We start from the raw sequence: 21,821 nt of genomic DNA on the forward strand, positions 1-21,821 counted from the left end.
GGTGCTCAGGTGTTTGTGAAATTGGTGGTAGACCAGTTAGAGGTCTGATCCTATTGCTGTTGGACCACTTGAGTTACTTTTGGATTGTGGATAGATAAACTTTAGAACTTTCTAAAGTATTGAAGCAGGCAAATGAATGAATTTTTCTTAGTGCTCTGTATTTGCTTTGCAGATGCCTTCTGGATCTCCTCTATGGCTTAAATCTGGTGTGAAAAATCTTGCTTACTGAGATCTAGGGGTGAAGGAAGAGAGAAAAGTTGGGTAGGAGAGTTTTGAGTGGAGGAGAACTCACGAATGGGGAAAAATGAGGAAGATGTGAAGTTGTGAAAAATAGGGACATGGATGGTAAAACATGAAAATAAAAACATAGGGAACAGGACAAAGAAGGAAGTGAAACATAAGGAAACTGAAGCGTGAGTGTCAAAGAAAAGAGAAAATGAGGGAAGCAAATAGAGGAAAACAGATTATGTAGTCATCAAGTTTTTTTTTATGAAATATGTAAACCCAGAAGTGTTTCAAGATGTGAATGTGTATGTATAGAAATGAATATGTAGTTTGAGCCTTTTAAAATACCAGGCTGCAGTTTTGAATTTTTCATCTCAGACTGGAGAGGTAGGGGCTTGGTGCAGCCACAGCCATTTAGCTGCACTAACAGATGGGCACTTAGGGATATCTGAGGCACAGGGCATCCCTCCACCTCATGCTCCTCTGCCCTGGGTTGTCCCTGCTCTGCCACATGGGCAACTGTGATAAATGGTGAGGTCTTTAAGAGCAGGTTCTGCTGGTAAATGACTGCCTGTGAACAGGTGAATCCAGACAGATCATGTATCTTTTCAATATAAAAATGTATGTGAGACTGAGGGGTGGACGCAAGGAACTTCTGTGTTACTGTGGTGTTGAGCATGAACTGGGATGTTTGAAGCACAGCAGTAGCCAGCAGAATGGTAAAGACAGCATCCAGTGCATGCCTAAAGCATGTGCTAAGAAAAAATAAGAAACTTTTCCCCTGGGGACAATAAGATAACAACATGTTTCTTTAAAACTTGTTTGTTTGGGAAAACATGTATGCTAGTTAATTGAAACATTCACTCCTGTCAGCTGAGAATTGACAGGAGGAACACCAAAGCAGACAAGTAGCAGTAAACTGTCTGAAGGCACATTTTTGGAGCCCTGTCTGGTCTCTGCAGCTTTTGAGTTCTTCCTTTTTTCCAAACAAGAATGTGAAAATTTAAAATCAGCAATGAAATATATCAGGAAGCTTAAAAGCAAATGACAGTTTGAAAAGAGAGGGGAATGTAGGTCTCAGATCTTCTGTATATCAAGGTAAAGAAACCATATTTTAGATTGTTTGTGTATCTGCAAAGCTGGAGTATTATTAGAAATTCATTTCAAACTGAGGAGCTCAAAATAAAACTCCTGTTTAGGAGCAGTTTTACTGCTCAATTTACCACACTGATATTTACAGCCAACTAATCTGGATCCCTCGATCCCTTAGAAATTGCCAGTCTTGAAGGTGTGAGCATCTTCCCACACTGTCAGATTTGACTGTTTAATCTAGAGAACAAACTTGAGTTGAAATGCAACTCCTTTGGCAGTGGAAACTGCCTTTGAAGTTTATGGTTCTTCTACATTCTGTTTTTCCTGTTTTAAATTAAAAGAACAAAGCACTTTTGAATAGTGCATTGTAAGTGCCCTGGAAAACCTGCACCTCAGACATCTGGCCCGGCTGATGTGAGGAGCCAGACAGAAGAACCAGAGGCATTTTATTCATCTGCCCATCAAACAACCTGCCCCAGGTAAGAGATGTTCGTGTGAGTCAGAGCTAACAGGGTTGGTCATATCCTCAATTACAGGGCAGCCAGACTAGAGGCTTCATAAAGCAGTCTTACTGCTGTCCTTTGCTGGTGAGGATGATGAAATAACTTACACTATCTGTTGTAGGGCTTACAATCGTGATTTTAAGAAAAAGGCACAGATTCATGGCACCTGCCTTTCTCTAAATTTCATGGGTCATTTCTGATCCAGCTTACATACACCTTCCATGGCTTCTCACAGCTTCCAGGAAACAAGACTCACGATCCTGCTTAAACTGTGAAGGCTCCTTAGGGTGTGCCTTTTTTACAGGTATGAGGAAACCCAAGCCAGATGACATCAAAAGCTTTGTGTCTGAAAAAATAAGGAATTCAAATAAACCTCCAGCTTCTGTAATTGCGCTAGGTCTAGAATATTATTTTCAGTCTAGAATAGGTGAAAATTGTTTTAGGAACACTGGTAATAAATCCCTCACTCTGGGCTGAATGATGTCTTCTCATCTTCATATCTTACCTTGGAGCATTCAGTGTTAAGACTTGAGGCTGTGCTGTCCCCACATAGAAAGTGCCATGCAGACTCCAGCAGCACAGAGATGCAGAAAACAAATAGCTGAGGGTATCTTTCACCAGAAAGATATTGCAACCACACAGGGTTGTACAAAATCAGCCTGTGAGTAGGGAGTGGGTAGTTGAAGTTGGACCCAAGCAAGGCAGAGGTGAGGACAAAGGGGAGCTGGGGGGATGTCTTTGGCAAAGTCTCAATTGTCCCGTGCAGTGTGTAGTTTGGAAACATTGCTGTGTTCTTCTGTGCCACCAGGCTCTTGAGCAGCAATCCTTGTGATTAATGATTCCTTCCATCTCTAGTTGGTGAGGAGATGCTCTCCTAGCTTAATTATGATTTTATAGGACCTGTGCTAAAGCAATGCAGTACCCGTGGGCATCAAGCCACTGGTTCTTAGGCAGCTGCAGTGACAGTGAGTGCTGCAGCCTTTCCCCTCAGCAGCTTGTTCCTGTGCTAGCACAATGCACCATTCCTCCTCTGCAAGTCCTGCTACAGCTGCTGCACCATTTGGCAATCTGAACAGGGAGCAAGAGCCTGTACTGGCTGCTGACTTTTTGGTAACACCCAGTTTGTCAGGCTATCTGTCTTAGAAGGGATCTGGAACAAATTCTATGGTCAGGCATCTGTTGTATTTATAAACCTGCACTGATTCTTGAAGGTGTTTGAAAAAATATATGTGCCATTCTTAGAGGAAGTTTGAAAAACCTGGTGTATGTCGTATGGATCATCTGCTTCGTGTATAATCATAAGCATCATATATCATAAAATAATAAGCATCATCACACAGCATGCATATGTTTTCACAGTGTTAGGGATCATGGTTATAGATAAAATAGCAGAAGTTGGAAAGAAAATAGTATTTCTACTTTTATTAGAGATTCAGTGGACATTGCTCTTTAAGTAATTACCAATTGTTTGGTCAGTGGCTCAAGTACTTTCTGTCAAGTTTTTCTTTATTGTTGTTGTATTCTTGTTCTTTTATTTACCTTATTGCAGAACTTCATGACTGCTTTTTCTGAATTATTCAGATGTTGACTTGCTGGTAGGAAATTGTGGCCCGACTGACTAGTATTTCCTATAAACTGGATTCCACAAGCCCACCAGAAGAACCTCTCCATAGGCATACTGAAAGAGTTGGAGGCATCCATTCTTTTTTTCTCTGGCAAGAACTCTTCAGTGTTACCATGTTGATTCTGCTTCTCTGCTGCTGCTGTTTGGATGGCAGCTGGGTTCCAGTGATGACTCAGGAGCCAGGGGTGCCGTGGGAGAGGGTTTCACACAATTAATGCTGTGCAGTAGGAGCAGAGCTGTAGCACCAATTTGCTGGTCCTGAGGACCTGATGTCCACATGAATGTATTTCTGAGGTGTTGGGACCAGCTCTGGTTTGATCCCACGTGCTACGCCAGTGGTTTGAGTGCCTGGGGCATGCTCCTGGAGAGCTGCTCCAGATTTAGCTACAGCCTGAAGGAATCCTGTTTGTGAGCTCCCAGGCAGAACTGTGCTCTGCTGGGGAGAGCTGCTGAGCTGAACTACAAATTGGTGTAGGCACAGCTGTGTCTGGTCTTATCTGTTGAGTAAGGAAATGGAGACCAGAGGAACAGGCTCTTGGAGGAAGTAGCAGTACTAGTTTTGAATTATTTTTGACTAAAATCAAGGTCCACTAAAAAGAATAAACTCTTAATGTTGTTGACTTAGCTTCAGCTATAGGTGAAAATGAGGAAGCTTTAACAAAAGGAAAAAAAGGGGATCAGCATTAAAACAAGGGGGTAAGACACCAGAAACACCACTGCAATTCTCTCTAGGACAGCTGCAGATATTTTGACCCAGCCTATGATGACCTGGCCACTACATTTAAGCGTGTCTGTCAAATGAGAGTATTCTTAAAACACTTAAACCCTGTAAGTCCAGGCACCTTAAAATAAAAATCTAATTACATGAAATGAAGATGTTTCATAAACAGTCTCAGCTGGAGCACATTCTGCCAAACTGAAGACTTGATACTAAGTGAACCATGTCAGGGTGTAGGCATAAAAGGGGTAGTAAGTAGACTGTAAATAAAACCTGCTCAAACAGTTCCTTACACATGACGTGTTTACTACAGTCCCATTTTTGAAATGCTGTCACTTAAATTTCTGCTTATTGAGCTGTGCTGTTCAGATGTCTCACAAGCAACATCAACTCCTACAAGCCTAACCAGGCTTTTCACAACATAGAAGTCTCTAGAGCACTAACACAACTAACTTTGTAATGTTGTTTTACTGAAGGGGAAAAGCCTTTTAAAAAAGTAATTTTTAAGTACCTTGTTAGTTTTTGCATTTAAAGTGACAAGTGATCCTATCATGATTTTGCAGCTAATACATTTTTTTCTTAGCCTAAATCTGGGATGAAGTGAGGTAGAAGTGTGGCTTGCTCAACAGGTTCAAGTTACTCTGCATGAATTTGAATGTAAGATAGTGATGGAAACTCCACTATCATCCAGAAAACTTCTCAGTTCTGGTTAAGCACATTTTGCTTCTGGTCATATTGGCTGCTTAAAGTGTACTTAAACACAGCTTGAACTGATTTGGATTTGTTAGTTTTTCTCTTCTGTCATTTCACTCTTCTGCCCTGATTTGTATTCCTACCCTCCAGTGCAATGTAGCTCAGAAATCGCTCGTTCTCCTGCACTGTCAGGCCAGCACCTTTGCTCTGGGAAAACATGTTGTTGCAATTTCTACAAATCATGGAAGAAGACATAATCTTAAAAGCTATTGCTCTGTTCCCTGCATTAAATATTCATCTTTTTACCCTTCTATTTCCATCCTCTCTCAGAAGTCGTTCAGCCCGGTCTGACGTACCTTCTGTCACCGCGGGGCTGCGAGTCCCGGCCTGTGTTCTCAGCAGAACAAAGTGAAGTCCTGGCAACCCTTTACTGTCATTTTAGGAGAGGATTAGCTCTTTAATTGTTTGCCTATAAATACCAAAATGATCATAGCTTTTTTATATGTCAGTGCTTGCTGCAATTTTATTTTTTTTTTTTTGCCTTAAACACCAACTCAGTGAACAGATTTTTACAATTTGTTGCTGCTCAGTCGTTCTGTATGGCTTTTTAATCTCTAGAGGCCAGATGGAAGCATGATCCTTCAGCATTGCTTGTTTTGCATAATGTAGGGATTGGAACTACATTTGCATAGCACATAGTCATAGATGTATATCAGTATTTTTCTTTTCCATCCATGTATTTTCTAATGGTTTGGTTTTCTTTAATGACAGTTTTCTGCAGAGGAAATTGTCACAAACAAGTAAATGCTGTGCCCTGACTGAAGAGTCTTGCATGGAAGACAGCAATTTTTGGTCAAGGAGATCTTGAGAAACTGATGCTGAAGTGGTGAGTTTCTGAGACAGCTGATAACTTACCTTGGTTTCAGGACACTGATAAAACTGCTGGTGGACTGATCTGGAATGATGTTTTCTCATCTTACTTTTTCTCTTCTTCAGAAGCTTTATTTCAAGTTTTCCTACAATCCTAACTTTGATTTTAGTTGTACTTACGGATTTATTCTCTGCTGTCAGACTGCAATCAATTGATTGAAATCCATAAATAATAAATATCAAGTTTCAGTTTAAGATGCAGTAACAAGATGCTATCGGAAGAAGTTCTACGTACTTGAGCAGCTTTTTATAGCCAACTCCCTCCAGACTCAAATCCTGACACATTCTTTAGTGATAGGAAGCTAATGGCTTTCCTACACGTTTGTTGAAGCCCATGTAACAAATCCTGTATGGCAAGTGAAGGAGAGGACACTCCTGCACCTGTTTGTGGAAGGGTTACATAAAAAGTCTGGTTACATATTTGAGCATCTATCAGTAAGCTGAGCAACTTGATCTGCTTTACCCTCCATAAGGTTAAAAAAAAAAAAGAAAAAAAAAAAAAAGAAAAAGAAAAGACATACTAACATGAAAAAACACATTTTATTGCACTTAAGTTATAAGAAAATAAAATTTCTAAGTGAATCAAACCATAGACACAATCCCTTTAAAGGTTGTTTTCCTCCATCATGTCAGGTTGTTACATAACTAAAATTAACCAACTGGAATCTGATTGTTTAAAATCAGACTATAAATAAAACAAAAACCAAAAAAAAAAAAAAAAGGAGGAAAAAAGATCGCCTAGGATACAGTGTTAAACCACTTTCACAGTTCAGCTTGAGTTGTGGCTCTTGGAGAATGAGGCAAACCATTTGACTCTTTAGTTTTCTCATTTTGTTTGCATGTGACATCTTTACAAAAACCTAAGTTTTTGCTCTGTCAGTTCCTCCCAGCAATAACTGTAACAGGTGTTTTTTTTTCTCTCTCAAATACTGTAAAACACTAAGACTGACCAGCAACTTTATTTTCATTTTTGTATTTTATAATATTTTTTAAAAATTTTGTCAGTTTTTTTTTAATGTATGTTCATTCCATTCACCACAGCCCTCACAAAGAAAAATTTCCCCACAGAACAGGCTGCAATAGCTTTGTTCTAAGGAATGTGTTTTAATTTTTGCCCAGAAAAAAGAAAATAAGCTTTGCACACACACTCAATTCTTTATTTGCAGGCAAACTTCACTCTTAATTGTCTGAAACTCTTCCACTCTCAGCCTCTTAGAGGCACAGTTGGCTCAAGTTTCAGTGGCAAAAAGTCTTTTTCTGTAACCAAACTAGAGCAAATTTGGAATTCAGTCTGGGACTAAAACGTCACAGCAGAAAAAAAAATAAAAAAAAATAATTTGCTTTTCTTTCTTTCATTTAGCAGCATAAATAAGTTTGGCCACTGGGAATACAGTACAGGGGTGGGACAACAATCCCATAAATGAAGACCTACTTCTAGCACCAGCATTGCGAATTAAATCCATCAGAGGACTCCTCTCAAAACCCAGGACAACTTGCCACCTCAGAGCAACTTATGCTTTGAAGAGTGTAGATGGAAGCAACAGTAAATAGATAAAACAGAGGCTAATACTGTGATTGACATTGGCAATGGTTGGCAAAAAAAACAAAAAGGAAAAAAAAAAAAAAAAAGAGGAAGAAATAAAAGAAAAAAAGGAAAAAGCTCTGATAAAAATGTACAAAACAATTCACAGTAATATTTTAGCTTTTCCACACCAGGAATGGACTCTTTGTTTTGTTGTTGTTGGCTTTTTTTTTTTTTTTTCATTGCAGATGCTCTCTATTTTTTTGAAAGTCAACCAGTGGCTGCTCGTGGAGGTTGGAAGGGACCTCTGGAGGTCACCCAGTCCATCCTCCTGCTCGGAGCAGAGCTAAGGGACAGCGTGTTGCTCGGAGGGGCTGCTGGCACCCAGGGTGGCCCAGGTGTGCACGAGCAAGCTCGCCTGTGCGGCTTCTTTCAAGATCTTTGTGGTAAAATCAACTGTTAATAAGAACTGTAACAATTTTTTTTTTTTTTTTTCACCTCCGAATTGCTCAAGGAGCAGTTGGAGGAAAGTAAAGAAATAAATTGCACCTGGTTACATTTCAAAAGTCGTTATTTTTGCAAAGCTGCCCCGGTCAAAAGTGTAGCCTTTTTATGTGATGAGACAGCAAATGCCTCTCTTGTCAGTTACAGTTTGTCATCTTTGTCTTCTCCTTCGTAGTCTGTAGGTCTTTAGGATCTGTTGCCCCAAGCCAACATCCTGCACCACCAAGGACAAGGGATATTTTTTCCTTTTTTTTCTTTTTTCTTTTTTTTTTTTTTTCAGGGGGAGGGAAAGGAGAACATCGTCTACACGTTTGGACAAATTCATCTTTCTGCCCTTCACTTCATATCCACGTCAAAGTCCAACACCAGCAGCTTTGTTTCCTCAGTCCCGTTGCGGCTCCCCACCGCGCACACCAGCTTTGTGTTAGAAGCTCTGATCCTCCACACGACGCCTCCGCTGCCCCCGCTCTCCAATGTGACCAGATTTCGGATAAATTCACCCGTTTTCAAGTCCCAAAGTTTTACAGTCCCATCATCTGAGCTGGTAATTACAAAGTTCTTGTTGAACTGTAAACAGGTCACGGCACTCTGATGCTTGTTGGGACCTGTAACAGTGAACCAAAACATTTTTATTTGTCATTAGAAAACAATGTCAGACAGCAAGGCACAGCACACAGAAGAAATACTCAGCTATTTTCATACAGCTGTGTTTCTATCAGGTACATCAACCCAGTTTTGGGACATTAAAAGGTACAGAAGCCTTGCTGTGCTTTCAGAAAGTGAATGCAGGTATAGAAAAAGCCCCCACTATTCCCTCTTTGTTACAATAATCTTATTTTGTTCTGCAGAACCAGTAGGGCAAGTGTGCACTGGGGCATTTAGGAAAATGAACTTAACCATCCAGAATGAGGTGACCACTGTAAGCGTTTGTTTCCAAGACCCTTTGAAGTATTACTATGGGATTACTCCATCAGTAAATATTCAGAGTTATATATTGACATAAAAATATGTACTGTTAAAACAGCAGAGTCTGCTTTACAGGGAAATTCAATTTTCTGCTCCAGCCAGCGATGCTGCGTGATACGTGGGAATGACCTTTTTTGTGGAGCCAACAAAGCAAAGTGTTGGTGTGCACGATGCCTGAATGGCAACTGTCAACATGGAAACAAAAATCTTTCTTCTTACTGAAATAACAAAAACATCTTCCACTCGTTTCTCTTGATTTATTGCAAGAGACAGTGTACTTTGCCTCCCAATCCAATTAATCAGCAGGCTTTGAAACATTCAAGTGACCCCTAAATAAATATGTTGACTGACTGTTTAGAGATGTCATTTCCTACATATTTCTGTGGCTTATTAGGCTAATACACCCATAGCAAATTGCTATCAGTCCAGACCATCTGCCTTTCATAATAGGCAAGTGATTTGAATAGATTAGATTAAATACATTCTTTTCTTCTAATTCAGAGAAAGATCATACAGCTGTCATCAGAAAAATATTTAAGTTGTAAGTGGTCTGTTCTTGTTTCTTTGTATGTAATGATTTAAAAATCTTTTTTGTGTAGCATCTGCAGCACAGGTAACTGCAGGCAGCTTGATTTACAGGCAGGTAGTTTCAGCTCACCTTGCAATGTCTGTAAACATTGTCCTGTTTTAATGTCCCAGATTTTGACTGTGGAATCGGCATTCCCAGACACGAGAATATTGTCCTTGAGTTCCATCCCACTTGTCAGAGACTGGTGCCCCGTCAGCGTGTGGATGCAGTTGCCTGTCTCCACATCCCAAACTCGGATGGAAGTGTCAAGAGATCCACTCACCACATGGATGCCATCAAACTACAAGAAAGGTACATCTATTACAAACAATTACATTAGGATCTCACGATGAAGGCTGTTAAGCATTTAATTAACTAAATGCAACATTAGATATTATATATATATACGTATATATATTCAGAAACTGCATTACAATGTAAGAATTTGGTCTAAGTAGAGATGGCTGTGTTTGATGTAAGACCAGGTGATTCACAGCCAGTGTAATTTCCTGTTGTAGACACAGGCTATGAGGTGTGCAGCTGGAGGAGAAAGATTCTGAACCACTGGTCTTTTAAATGCAGCACAACTCCTTTAAACGTGACAGAATCCTGACAATACTGCAGCCTGCAACAGTAGTTTTTCTAATCAAGACATTCACAAGTCAAACCTGCTTTCACAAGTCAAAGGGACTTTAAGCTGGAGGACAAAAACATCAATCCAGAACCATCTACACAAAAGCTAAAACACTGGAAAACGGAAGGAACATAAACTGAAAAAATTCTGGGTTTAGCCATTTTAAGGTTATAATTGCATACAGTATATTATAACTTCTTTGTGGTTCTAGGGAAAGGCATACAGGTTAACTTGTGCAAAGTCTTGGATTTTCTGGGTATATATAAAATAAAAATACATAGAACATGAATCAGCTGAGAGAGGAGATACTTTTGACCAAGAGGACTGAACATGTAGAGAATATAAAGGTGGAAAGTAACTTGAGTGATAGTGACAATGACATAAGAGTCCAGAATTCTCAATAAAGGAAGGGAAAAGAGCAGTAGAATAAAACCAGTGGGCTTCAAGGAGGAATACTTCAATTGAGACTTCCTTCCCGTGAAGTTTTTATATATCTATTCTCTGAGGGGAAGAAGAGTTCAGGAGAGTTGGCACTTTCTTAAAGACACAGACTATCCTTGTGTGAAGGAAAGATAGGAAGTGTAGTAAATTACCAAGACCCACTTGGCTAAAGCACAAGGAATTGTACAAAAAGTAGAAACTATATCAATAGATGAGTTTAAAAGAGCACACTGGGACAAAATCAGAAAGGCAAGACACAAAACAAGATAAACCTCCAAGAACCGTTAAGGATGATAAAGCACTGTTCTGTTTAAGAAAAAAAAAAGGGGGGGAGAAGGCAAAAATAAAAAGCTCATTAATGCTCAGTGGGAAGGAAACACCAAGTGAGGCCAGCTATTTAACTTTTTTTTTTTTGCTTCAGTCTTCAGCCATCTGAGTGTAGGCTCACAGCACTACCACCACTGACAACTGAGTACAAGCTTTTGCTATAATGGAAAAAACAACAAAAACCACATAAGGCAAGTTGTTTTAAGACAATCTCAGAGACATCTGCTGCTGTCTTTGAGAACTCACAGAAAACAGACAAAGTTTCAGATGGCAAATACAATTCTTTTCTTTATTGAAGGAGACGATGATGATACAAGATGAGGAGCTATGGATTGGTCAGCCCAACTTCAGTTTCCAGAAGGAACTAACAAAGAATCAATCTGGTTGTAAGCCCTGAGCAATGTGGTAAGTGGCAGCAAACAGAGATTTGTGGAAAAATGATCTTAACCAACCTGATTTTTTTCTGAGACAGAATAAAAAGACATGTGAAACAGCAGATGTCTTAGTTGTATTTTCACAAAGAGGGAGGCAAATTTGAGGCAGGGATACCATCCTGTTCAGAACTTTGCTCATAGCATTATTAGAGATATCAGAGTTTGGAGAGGGTGGGTGGGAGGAGGAAGGTCTGGCATTTATATTTTCATCAGGATTTGGGTGATGTTTGAAAAAGCAAAACTGACCCAAGGCAAAGAGTATAAAAGTCAAGAGAAAAATGTGAAGATCTGAGCTTGGCAGGGAATGTATGAAAGTAGCCTGGGAGAAGGAAGGCTGGGCAGGAGTCTTTGTTACAGTGAGAGCAATCTGACACTTGTTGTCTCTCTGGGCTGACTGGTACCTAATTGTGGCAAACAAAGAACCCAATTAAGGAAACTCAGCTATCTGAGACAGGTGCCTTTCATAAAACCAACATCTTAGATCTCTACAGTCAAACATGATTGAGCATGGTTCCTAGGTTCAAAAGAATATAGAGAGCAACTGGCACATACAGACTGCTTATCTCCTGTATGCATGGCATTTCTAGCAAAAATACACTACAGGAAGACACACGCTACATAAGGCTTAAAAACTGACTTTTCACTTCTAGTGAGCATCTATAAGACTTAGACTAGAATTTTGCATACTGTTTTGGGCAGCCTACTTTCAAAAGAGGATCTGAACTAACTTGAGCTCATATAAAAGGATGAGAAGTGCTAAGTAATCCAGCAAGTCTGCTGGGTGAAACACTACAGAGTATTTTTATTCCCTAAACAGACCTAAACCAGATTGATGTAACTGATTTTGAATTCTCTCTCCTTTTCCCACACATTAGTTGTATTCCATGTACATAAAGTATTCAGAAAGACAGCTTTAAGGCTGGGCACCAAGACAAGCTTTACTTTCTGACACTGCTACAGTCAAACAAAAAGGTTTCAATTGGTGGCTGAGCTGTTATCCATGAGCCCTGTACTCTTCAACTGCTACATCAGGATCATGAGGAGGAGTAACAGAAACTGCCATGGAGTGGGGAGGGGGAGGACAGGCTGGTTTATTCAGCTTAGTTATGCTTTTTTTTGGGAGTTCTGCTGTTTGGGGCTATTTCAAGCCAAATGGCAGGAGCTCACCATGGAATTTTGAAGAATCTTTCTATCCTATAACTCTAAGCACCTGTCCCTTAGAAATCTGTTTCAGAATGCCAGGTTTCATTTACAGGGTGTAAATAGTATTAATATGTAACACAACCCAATTATTTGATCCATGATTACTACAGTATCAGAGCAAGACATAAATATTCATGAGGCTAACAAAGAGCCACTGGTAAAGATAAGGCAGAATAACACACGCTGCTCCCAAACCACCCTCAATGAAACACAACCTTCAGAACATTTTTAAGAGACAGCATTTTTAACTTGCTTGCTGCTTTGTCTAGAGAATGCTCTTCATATGCGAATGCAAGAGAAGGGCTGGAAACTTTGGATAAATTTTACTAGATATTCTGGGCAAGGAAACCAAGTAGGTAAATTGTTCATATTTAATCTATTATGGGAGGAGACCCTGGTGAAAGATAGACTTCATGTCTCTAGCACTGAGCTTCACTTTCTGAGCCACAAACCATCCTAGTTCCATGCCGAATGCAATTTCCCAATTTTAAACAGTCTTTGTTAATTTCTTTTTCAGGTCCTGCCAGATTGTGGAGAGAACAGGCACAAGCATGAAATTAATTTCTCTTGCCTTTCAGTGCCTGGCAGTGATACTTCGATTCTGTGAATGAGCAAGATGATCTGTTGGGTTGGTAGAGGTAAGAATAGTCAACATGAGGTCCATGTCTATCTTTGTTAGCTCAGTTCTGATGAGCAGCTGGGTGACTGGTAGGCAGTAGAGCCATGGCACAGAACAGGACCCTAATAACCTGCTTCTATAAGAACATGTTCCTCTTGACAAAGCCTCACAGTTGTAGATCTGGCCTCTACTCAGAGGAGAAGAAGTAGAAGGCCAAAGATTTACATCAGAACATTAAAATTTTAGGTTCAGCATTACTGTGAATTACATTTAGGAACTGGAAGATGGGACTACAAAATAAGGATAAACAGATCTGCATAATTCAGAACATTAATCCAATGGGGCTTCTGGCACACTTTCAATTACTATATAAGCTAATTTATTTAAAACAGTAAGTTTATAATTTCTTTGGGGAAACTGAGAACAGCTCCAAATTACATGCAAGATTTCAAAAAAACCCCAAACAACCCAGCAAGCCACGCAACTACTTAGCTTGCTGGTGCAGAGACTTAGCCTAAAACACTGTCTGCTGCATCACTGTACTTACTGGGTGCTTTAAAACAAAGCTTTAAAAAAATGGTCCTCTCAAAACCCCTCAGTTTCTAACTTAATACAAGCACTGTAGCAAAATGAAAGAGGGGACTCCAACATATTCTTGTGGTCTGTGTAATTCTGGAGCAGGTACCCGCCATTTCATAAACAGGGTGAAATTAGCTGACTTTAAGTGTTACTTAAGGAGGAGACGAAAATCACATACCTGTAATGAGTAGACTCTGTTAGTATGCCCTTGCAGTGTGTGCAGACAGGTCTCTGTCTCTGGATCCCACACTTTGACCATAAAATCATATGCACCACTTACAACCCTTCTGCCATCATACTGAACGCACCGAACTGCAGCTACGTGGCCCATCAGAACATGTAAACACTGTCCCGTCTCTATGTCCCAAACTCTCAGTGTAGCATCTCGAGAACCACTCACCACTCTGGAGGAACAAGAAAACCACTCCTGTACTTAGCATTGGACATAAAAGTATTAAAACAAATAGACTTGCATAGATATCTCAGTTAAAAGTTCGGATTTTGGACACGAGGTAGCATGAGTCCCCTGGCCACCAAAGATCTGGTTTGGCTTGACATGGGTTGCAAACGACTCGAGTGCTTTCCCTCCTTGCTCTGCTTGCCTCCTTCCTCAGGATCTGTCTATTTGATATAATTAGCAATCAGTGTTTAAAAAGGCACTTCATCCCTGAACAGCAAAATGCTGCCATGAGGAATTATGTGGTCTGTTGTCTGTATCTATGAAAGCTTATGAATATGCTGAGCTCATGCCAGTGCTACGAGCATTCTGTTTTAATGACTGAGTTAACTAATTATAACAATTAAACAAAGATGATCTTTAGAAGTTTTAGTAAATTAACAGTTATTCTGCTTGATTTTTTTTCAGTTTATACTTCAAAATTTTTTATTTAGGCAAGAACAGAAATGAGAAGTAATTACTATTAATGGAACTGATAAAGATCAATCATTCTGCAAAAAAAAAAAAAGAAGAAATGCAACCAACAGGCACTCTGTCAACAGCTCCATACTGTAGCCAAGTAAAAGAGCTTTGCCAATGTTTGTTGACTCAAGACATGGTTTACTATTGCACACACCACGATATAATCAGTTAAAATTTAAATAAAATATTGCAGTGACGACACTTAAAAAGTTGTCCTGTAAAATGAGTAAACATTTCTAGCACTGACAAAAAGGAGAAATTATTGAGAATGTGGGAGACTGGATCACAGCGTAACAAAGAATTGGTTTTGAAATAACACAGGATGTGACTTTATAAAGTCCATATGACTCAGTTTTCTGTTCTTTAATCAGTACTCCTATGCATTTCTAGTTCCCTTAATCATCTCCCTTGTGCCGATTTTCGTGCTTTAGTGTGAATGCTTCGCCTGATTTGTATTTCACTCAGTGCTGGATGAGGTACCCGAGTTTATCATCAGGCATCTCCTGTGAAGACAGGAGCAAGTGCCAAGCCAGGCTGTGGCTGTAGCTCAGGACCAAGCCTTACCTTTTCTCGTGGAGATGCATGCAGCGCACGGTGGAGGTGTGACCGTAGAGGGTGTGTATGCATTCCCCAGTCTCGGCGTTCCAGACTTTCAGCGTTCGGTCTGTGGAGCCACTGATGATGATGTTGTCCCTCATCTGTGATGACCAAACTCCCCCCGTGTGCCCAACCAACGTTCTCAAACACTGAAAAGAAATACTTTGCTTAGTTACCCTTTTGACAAGAGGAGAATGGAAGCTTTAAGTCTTCCCTAGACAGAACTAGAAGACCCCTGGAGACTGCTTTGTGACTGAAATGAAAAATCCCACCTTTTGGAAAATATTCATAAAACTCTTTCTCTGTTTTTGGTACTTCAGCTGCAAGGAATTTTCTGTGTGATTTTCTTCTTGATAAACTAAGCTATTTTTCCAAATTTCTGAATACAGGGTATGTTTTGCAGCCTCGAGTAATTTTTCAGAGTCACTGCAGGTTTCCCAATAGCTTTTTGAAGCCATTAGGGTTAGAACTGGAGAGAGCATTTATTTAGTTTTATCACCGACCTATAAACCATATACTCTACTTTTATTTTTCTGTTTGTTTATCAAAGAAACACTGTGTTCTGTAAGCCAAGTTACAGCATCAGTACTGTAAAATCACTCTTCAGACCTTTCTCAAGACTTTATCCTTGCCCAGGAGAGAATCCCACCCTACCTAAGCACAGCCAACCTTCTTTGATCCCAAATGTATGACACAGCTTCTCACCATGCAGAGACAGAGTTTGCTCACACCACTTCTACAGGAATTCCATAACTCTGGAAAAATGTCCTGTCCCTGTCTCCCAGCCTGCATTCCTTACAAGTAAGGACTATATGTGCTTTCCCACCAGGCAGCAGTAAGTGCTAATTAGCACAGGCAAGAAGATATCCTTGCAAGACCCCTCTAGAAAGATACTCCATGAAGATTCTGCATTTACATGAACAACATGATCTCTGTAATTATCCACTTTCTAACCCATTTAAATGTGTGCCATGTTGATTTTTGCATTGCTCTATTATCTTCAATGGTGTCATGGGGATACAGCCTGGCAGAGCACATAGTCATCTATTTCTGTACTATTATTTTTATCAGTCAAACCTGTAGCTGCATGAGAAAAGAGGTCAAGACAGTGTGATGATCTCTTTTTCTGTAATCTGATGCTAAGTGGCATTAATTGCTGTGGCCCTCCTTTAACTGTTAGTTGACTCCTCTTGAGGTAGTACAATATTTTTTGTCTGAGATAATGTGTCCTGAATACCCTGTCTTTCAGCTTACTACACTTATATATTCACACATTTTAGCTTTCTGGCCATCCTTAGGATCTTCTCCTTGTGCTCACACCATTTGAAAAGACATAAATTTTACCCCACAAATTACTTCAGAAAAAACTAATCAAATATAGACTGTCTGGATCAACTGCTAGAAGAAAAAGTAACTTTGGTAGCTGTTGTGTAACACCCTTTAGAGTTTCTATTATCACTGCATGTTGTATTTCCACCATGTGAATTTTCTCCCAAAATATTTTTTCTGCATTGGTGATAGTACACTAATTTCTTGTTAATATCCTGTTCTAACATCCTTGAAAATACCTTGCTTTTTTTTGCTGTGCATAGATTTCCTGTTCTTAAACTTTTTTTACCAGTATTCTGCATTTCCTGTGTCCTAGCTTAATTAATTCTCTGCTACTAAATACATGTTTTCCAGTTCACAGCTGTTACTCACTTCTACAGTTCCCGGGTTTAGTGATTTTTTTGTTTGGTTGGTTGGTTGGATTTTTTAATTTTTTTTTTTTAATTTCAACAAATTTGCTCATATTTTAAGAAATCATCCTTCTAAAGCAGTAAGAGCACAGAAACCTTCTTTTGGGCTTTATATCTGTCAAGGGAATTACTTAGTCATGTTCATTTGCACAAACCAGCCTTTAGCGTTTTTTTTTTTAATATATTATTAATTCTTCAGCATCAGTAAACATAAGGGCAGATACAGCAGCTCTTCCATCTTTGATACAGTTTCTGTCTCACTTAAAGGTTTGGGGTAAATAGTCACACTAGGATTTGTATCTACTTTCAAAAATTACTGAACAGGCATTACAAAGTCATGCTACTATGATCAATTTTATATACTTAAAGGAGCATTGTGCTTTTGGTAGGGTGGTTAAGTACAAAGGAAGTATTTTTGAGGCTGTCCTTTTCAATTAAAAAATGTAAATCTCAACGTGGGTTCCTTCATTAGGCAGTTTGTTGTAGGGAAGCCAACAGAGGCAGGGTGAGGCTGCCTACTGCTTTTAATTTTATTCTTCCCCACAGTAATATTTACAATCCCATCAAGCATCTTACAGGCATGCAAAGACAAATGCTTAATACATTCAGCTTTAACATGATAAAGTGGAGACCTTTTACATCTTAAACATGGTATCCTCCATAGCTGTCCTGTTGTTCACATAACTGTATCATTAAAACAAAGCTAAGTACACACAATACACCAGTCTGGAAGGAAGAAGTCCTGTTTCCCTAAGGCTTCTTCTATAACCCTGGAGCACACTTAGTCAGTCATCTTAAAACAAAAAATCTGGGTGCTGAGTAGCTGTGATGTTCTAACATGAGTGAAACATTCAGTACTGTCTTTCTGATTGCACATATTGTTTTGCTTCTCTAAGAAAAAAATTAAATTATTGAGGCTTATTAAATTCCTGCCTGAGCTGGATCTAATTTAATAGGAAATATTTAAACGTAAAGCAAGTTACTTTCTTTCTTCTTTTTTTGTTTTTGGTGGCTCAGCAATATAGTAGCTTAGAAAGAAAACCAAACTCTGTATTTGAGATCAGAGCCAGGAAAATGAACACCCCATTTCAGTACCCTGAAACCAACAGATAGAATGCTAGAAGACAAGTGAGAAAGGGAGATCCAGAGGGGTAACAGCAGCCTAAATTAAGCTTTAAGGAAGATAAAGTAACATATCTGTCCAAATTCTTTAGAGTCTGTGTCACAAACCACTCTACAGGAACAGCAGAATTGCCAGGAGAAGATGAATATATGCCAGTGCCACCAGGCACAGCACTGCTACTTCACATCAAGGTGACTTTTTCTGAACCAGAGCAGTTTCTGTGTAGGAAAAGACGACCCAAGCACCTTTTCCAATTCTTGCACCTAAAGACCACCCTGCAGTGCAGGCTGATGGCACAGTGGCATTTTTGGCATCCTGTAGCTCACTTCCTAAGGAATTCAGCCAAGTAAACCAACTCACCTTGCCTGTCACTGCTGACCACACTTTCAAGGTGTTGTCATCGGAGCCGCTGACGATGCGGTTCCCGCAGAACTGGAGACAGGTGATCACGTGGTCATCGTGGCCCTTCAGCACCTGAGGAGAAGGAACGTGAAAACGTGGAGTCACAATTTAATGCAGGAGATTAGGGAGAAGCAGGAGAAACAAAGTGCTCTTCTGATTCATAAATTATAAAATGCTGGAGTTGCTTCAGTAATAAAAAGGCCCCTTAATCCTGTGTGTCAAGTCTAATTTACCGCCAGCTGGGACCAAAGAAGGTATTTTCCTTCTTCCATGGAGTGATGCTGCATTGCTTAGCAAGGGCACCACAGTCAGTGTAAGCCCCCTAACAGCACCAGGAAAAATCACTAATAAAAGCAGCTGAATTAGTAACTGGCCATTGCTCAGTTCCTCTGCAGTTATTTAATCTCTTTATTCTTTAGTTGAGTCACTTCTACTTTTTAAGAGTCGTTTCAATCTCGAACAAAAAAGATGGGGTTGTATTATTTGCTGCATATTTGTATTTCAGTGGTCCAGGCTGACTACATCTATTTTTTTTTTTTGTTTCCTTACCAACCAAGCACTGTAATCCATTAAATGTCAGGCAGTACCAAAGTAAAAAACTAGAAATCCATTAACTCGATTAAATAAGAACACAAGTGGTAATTTAATGTACTGGAAATGTGGGTTGCAATGTTGCTTTACAGAGGTGGAATTTCCAACGCTTGCTTTGGAAAAAACTGCAATTCAGTAAAATTTCCAGCAGTATAGCGAAGAAAAACTTGTCAGAATACATAGGATAAGGAATTTTTTATTTCAGATATCTGAACACTTTTCAAGATGCTCATTGAAACGAAATGGGCATTTGGACAATGCCTAGGGCTGTAATTTTAATAATAATTCCAAGATAACTTGATGTGGCGTATCAAGACAAAAAAATACAGAGCCTGTTGCCAGAGATGTACAAAAGTCACGGCCAAATAAACAGCAGGATATAAGGCATAGGTTTTCCATGGGCATTTTTTTGTTCTTATTATGTTGTTGTAGAGTAATCCAGAAAACAGGCAAATTGTCTTAAAAGGCTATGATATAAATACAGGTTTTCCTCATCTTTCTGACTGCTTGTTCAATACCAGGTTTGATTAGACGGTCACTACCTTATTTTACAGAAGGTTTGAAGTATTGCTCCATATCTTCATATTGGAAAAGATGCACTGATAACAATGTCATGAAAGAATTTTAATTTTTTTAAAAAACCAAAAAATTTATTGAGACAGAACGAAGTCACTGTCTTGTGTTGCTCAATTTAGAAGAACATGTATAAAAATAAAGCACAGAAATATCACAGAATAGTTGTGGAGTGGTTTTATGTTGCAACGTGGCCCAGCTTTACAAATACATGCTTATATATATCTCTAAATTTAAGTTTTTCCAATCAAGTTTCTGAGAATATTTGTCTCAAAGAGCTTGGCATTTTTATAGGAATTTGATAAATTGTGCAGAAATTTCTATAAAACCAGTGAAAGAATTCTGCTGTATAAAGACTCATCATTTTGATTTGCTAATTTGGTGCTCAGAAATTAAACACAGGGTAAGCTAAAATCCAGCTTATTTTTTCTGTAACAGTACATTGCTTTTTGTGCATGGATAATCTGCCATGTCCAAAGGAAAAAAAAAAAAAATAACCTTTGAGTTGATTTTGTTCATGGCACCATGCACACAGCTCAGAAACTTACCTTGGGCGATTTAAGTTCTCCTCTCCGCCAGTTGGTATCAATCCTGTGCTGTCTGATGTAGGCACTCTTCCATGGACTGTGTATAAAGCCTGGCTTTATTACTTTCCTCCTCTTGATATGTAATGGTTCATCAATCCCTAAAATTAATTTTAAGCAGAGGGGGCAGAGGAAGAGATGAATACACCCCAAAGGAAAAAATTTCTCCCTCCCAAACCTTTACAGTGACCTCTGATGTTAAACCCAACAACCTCCTGCACGTGAATGTTTGCACTGCGTGCCAGTGACACCACTCTGCTCCTCTGCTCTTCATGCTACAACTTTCCATGTCAAAATCATTCCTGTTCCTGTGCCTGAAAGTGCTCTTGTTCATCATTCCTTGCTGGCAACATACAAGCATGTTCTGAACCTCCCTGTTTGAGGCAATGCAGCACAACACTGCCTTTTTTTCAGATGAGAACCATTCAAAAAGCTCCATAACCACTCATGGTCACTTTGGAACTCTTCAAAAAAGCAAACCTTTCTGTCTGGAGTTCTCCCATCTTCATTATCATTACACTCACTGTGCCTCCAGATTTTTTATTGTTTTTTATTTCTTTCCTTGATTTGAAAGGCTGTGTGCATTTGACATTGTCCTCTCCTGGCTGGAATTTAAGTACAGCTCTGCCATGCCTAAACTGACACCAAAGTAGTACTGGTTTTAGCCTTCATGGTACAGGTAGATATTTTTTTTCCCTTCACAATTCTCTCACCTCTCTCTCTTTCCTATGCTGCTCCTCTCTCCACTGCATCTCATTACTGACATGGGTCTTGTCTCTTGTCAGTGTGTGGACCTCACTCTTGCTTTTAGCCCCTTCTCTTTATCTGTGTCTTTACCTGCAAGTCTTAACTGCTCCTTCATATTACTGAGCAGCCTAAGCAGTCCACAATAGTTTTACCTGCCTGTACCCACACGCCTGGCCATATTTATTGTATTATTTATTTATTATTGTAACTGTTAAGCTCAGAAATGCAGGGCCATTCCCCTCTCAACCTTCTCCTTTTTTTTTTTTTTTTTTCATTCTGTTTTCTTAACGCATTTTCACTGAGATTTGTAAGGGGAGAATTTTTAGGGAAGATTTAAGAAGTTAGGCAGGAAGTTTTCACTGCAAAAGACAACTAATTTAGATGCCTTTGCTACAAGCTCACTACATTCACACTGACACATTTTTTTTAAAGCCTTTGCACTGACCTCTCCCAAGTTCTTGTCTCCCTGTTTGGAGGCAGCCTGGGCAGGTCCCTCGCTTTGCCTGTGTCTAAAAGAGATGCTGCTTGGACATCACATGCATCTGCTCTGCCTCCTAAAACAGACATCCATACAGCTCCCCTTAAAAATAACTTGCATTCCTCATCTGCTCAAATATCTGGCTGCTTTCCTGGGAGCCTTTTTTCCCTGTTCCTATTCCTGCTGAACAACCATATTCTTCTTCATTTGGTGCGAGCAGGCAACATCCCCGGTGCTTTTGGACTGGGTGTCCCTCTCTCAGCAATTAAGTTTGCACCTCCTCCCTCTACCCCGTGACATTTCTGTGTTAATTTTCCTGAAAATTATGTGAAATTACAGCATCACTTTTACCCAACACCAAACAGTTTTTCCTCCATGATATTTACAAACTGTGAGACAGTACTACAATAATTTTTACAACTCAGCTCTTACTTGATTTGGTTGTATTTTGAAAAAAATTACCCTTAAAAAGCAAAAATAATTGTA

General features: G+C 39.5%; 1 protein-coding gene and 2 long non-coding RNA genes across 6 annotated transcripts in view; 2 read left to right on the forward strand and 1 right to left on the reverse strand.

Moving 5' to 3' along the window:
* The window catches only part of LOC139795823 (uncharacterized), a 216,426-nt gene extending 210,679 nt beyond the window's left edge, over positions 1 to 5,747 (forward strand). The window contains exon 4 of the long non-coding RNA XR_011725712.1: positions 5,627 to 5,747. This is a non-coding gene — a long non-coding RNA (uncharacterized lncRNA). The remainder of the gene's footprint in view (positions 1 to 5,626) is intronic.
* A 559-nt stretch (positions 5,748 to 6,306) lies between these two features.
* FBXW7 (F-box and WD repeat domain containing 7) overlaps positions 6,307 to 21,821 on the reverse strand; it is a 183,315-nt gene continuing 167,800 nt past the window's right edge. For all 4 annotated transcript variants that reach the window (XM_071742929.1, XM_071742931.1, XM_071742932.1 and 1 more), the window contains 6 exons: positions 20,075 to 20,211; positions 18,321 to 18,434; positions 15,066 to 15,247; positions 13,761 to 13,986; positions 9,436 to 9,646; positions 6,307 to 8,416 (listed from right to left, as the gene is read on the reverse strand). In XM_071742929.1, coding sequence (XP_071599030.1) covers positions 8,148 to 8,416; positions 9,436 to 9,646; positions 13,761 to 13,986; positions 15,066 to 15,247; positions 18,321 to 18,434; positions 20,075 to 20,211 — 1,139 coding nt within the window. In that variant the 3' untranslated portion in view covers positions 6,307 to 8,147. The remainder of the gene's footprint in view (positions 8,417 to 9,435; positions 9,647 to 13,760; positions 13,987 to 15,065; positions 15,248 to 18,320; positions 18,435 to 20,074; positions 20,212 to 21,821) is intronic.
* LOC139795824 (uncharacterized) lies at positions 10,796 to 14,618 on the forward strand. The gene is made up of 3 exons (XR_011725713.1): positions 10,796 to 11,152; positions 12,963 to 13,022; positions 14,448 to 14,618. It is a non-coding gene; the product is annotated as an uncharacterized lncRNA (long non-coding RNA).

Source organism: Heliangelus exortis, chromosome 4, assembly GCF_036169615.1.
Source record: "Heliangelus exortis chromosome 4, bHelExo1.hap1, whole genome shotgun sequence".
NCBI classification, from domain to species: domain Eukaryota; kingdom Metazoa; phylum Chordata; class Aves; order Apodiformes; family Trochilidae; genus Heliangelus; species Heliangelus exortis.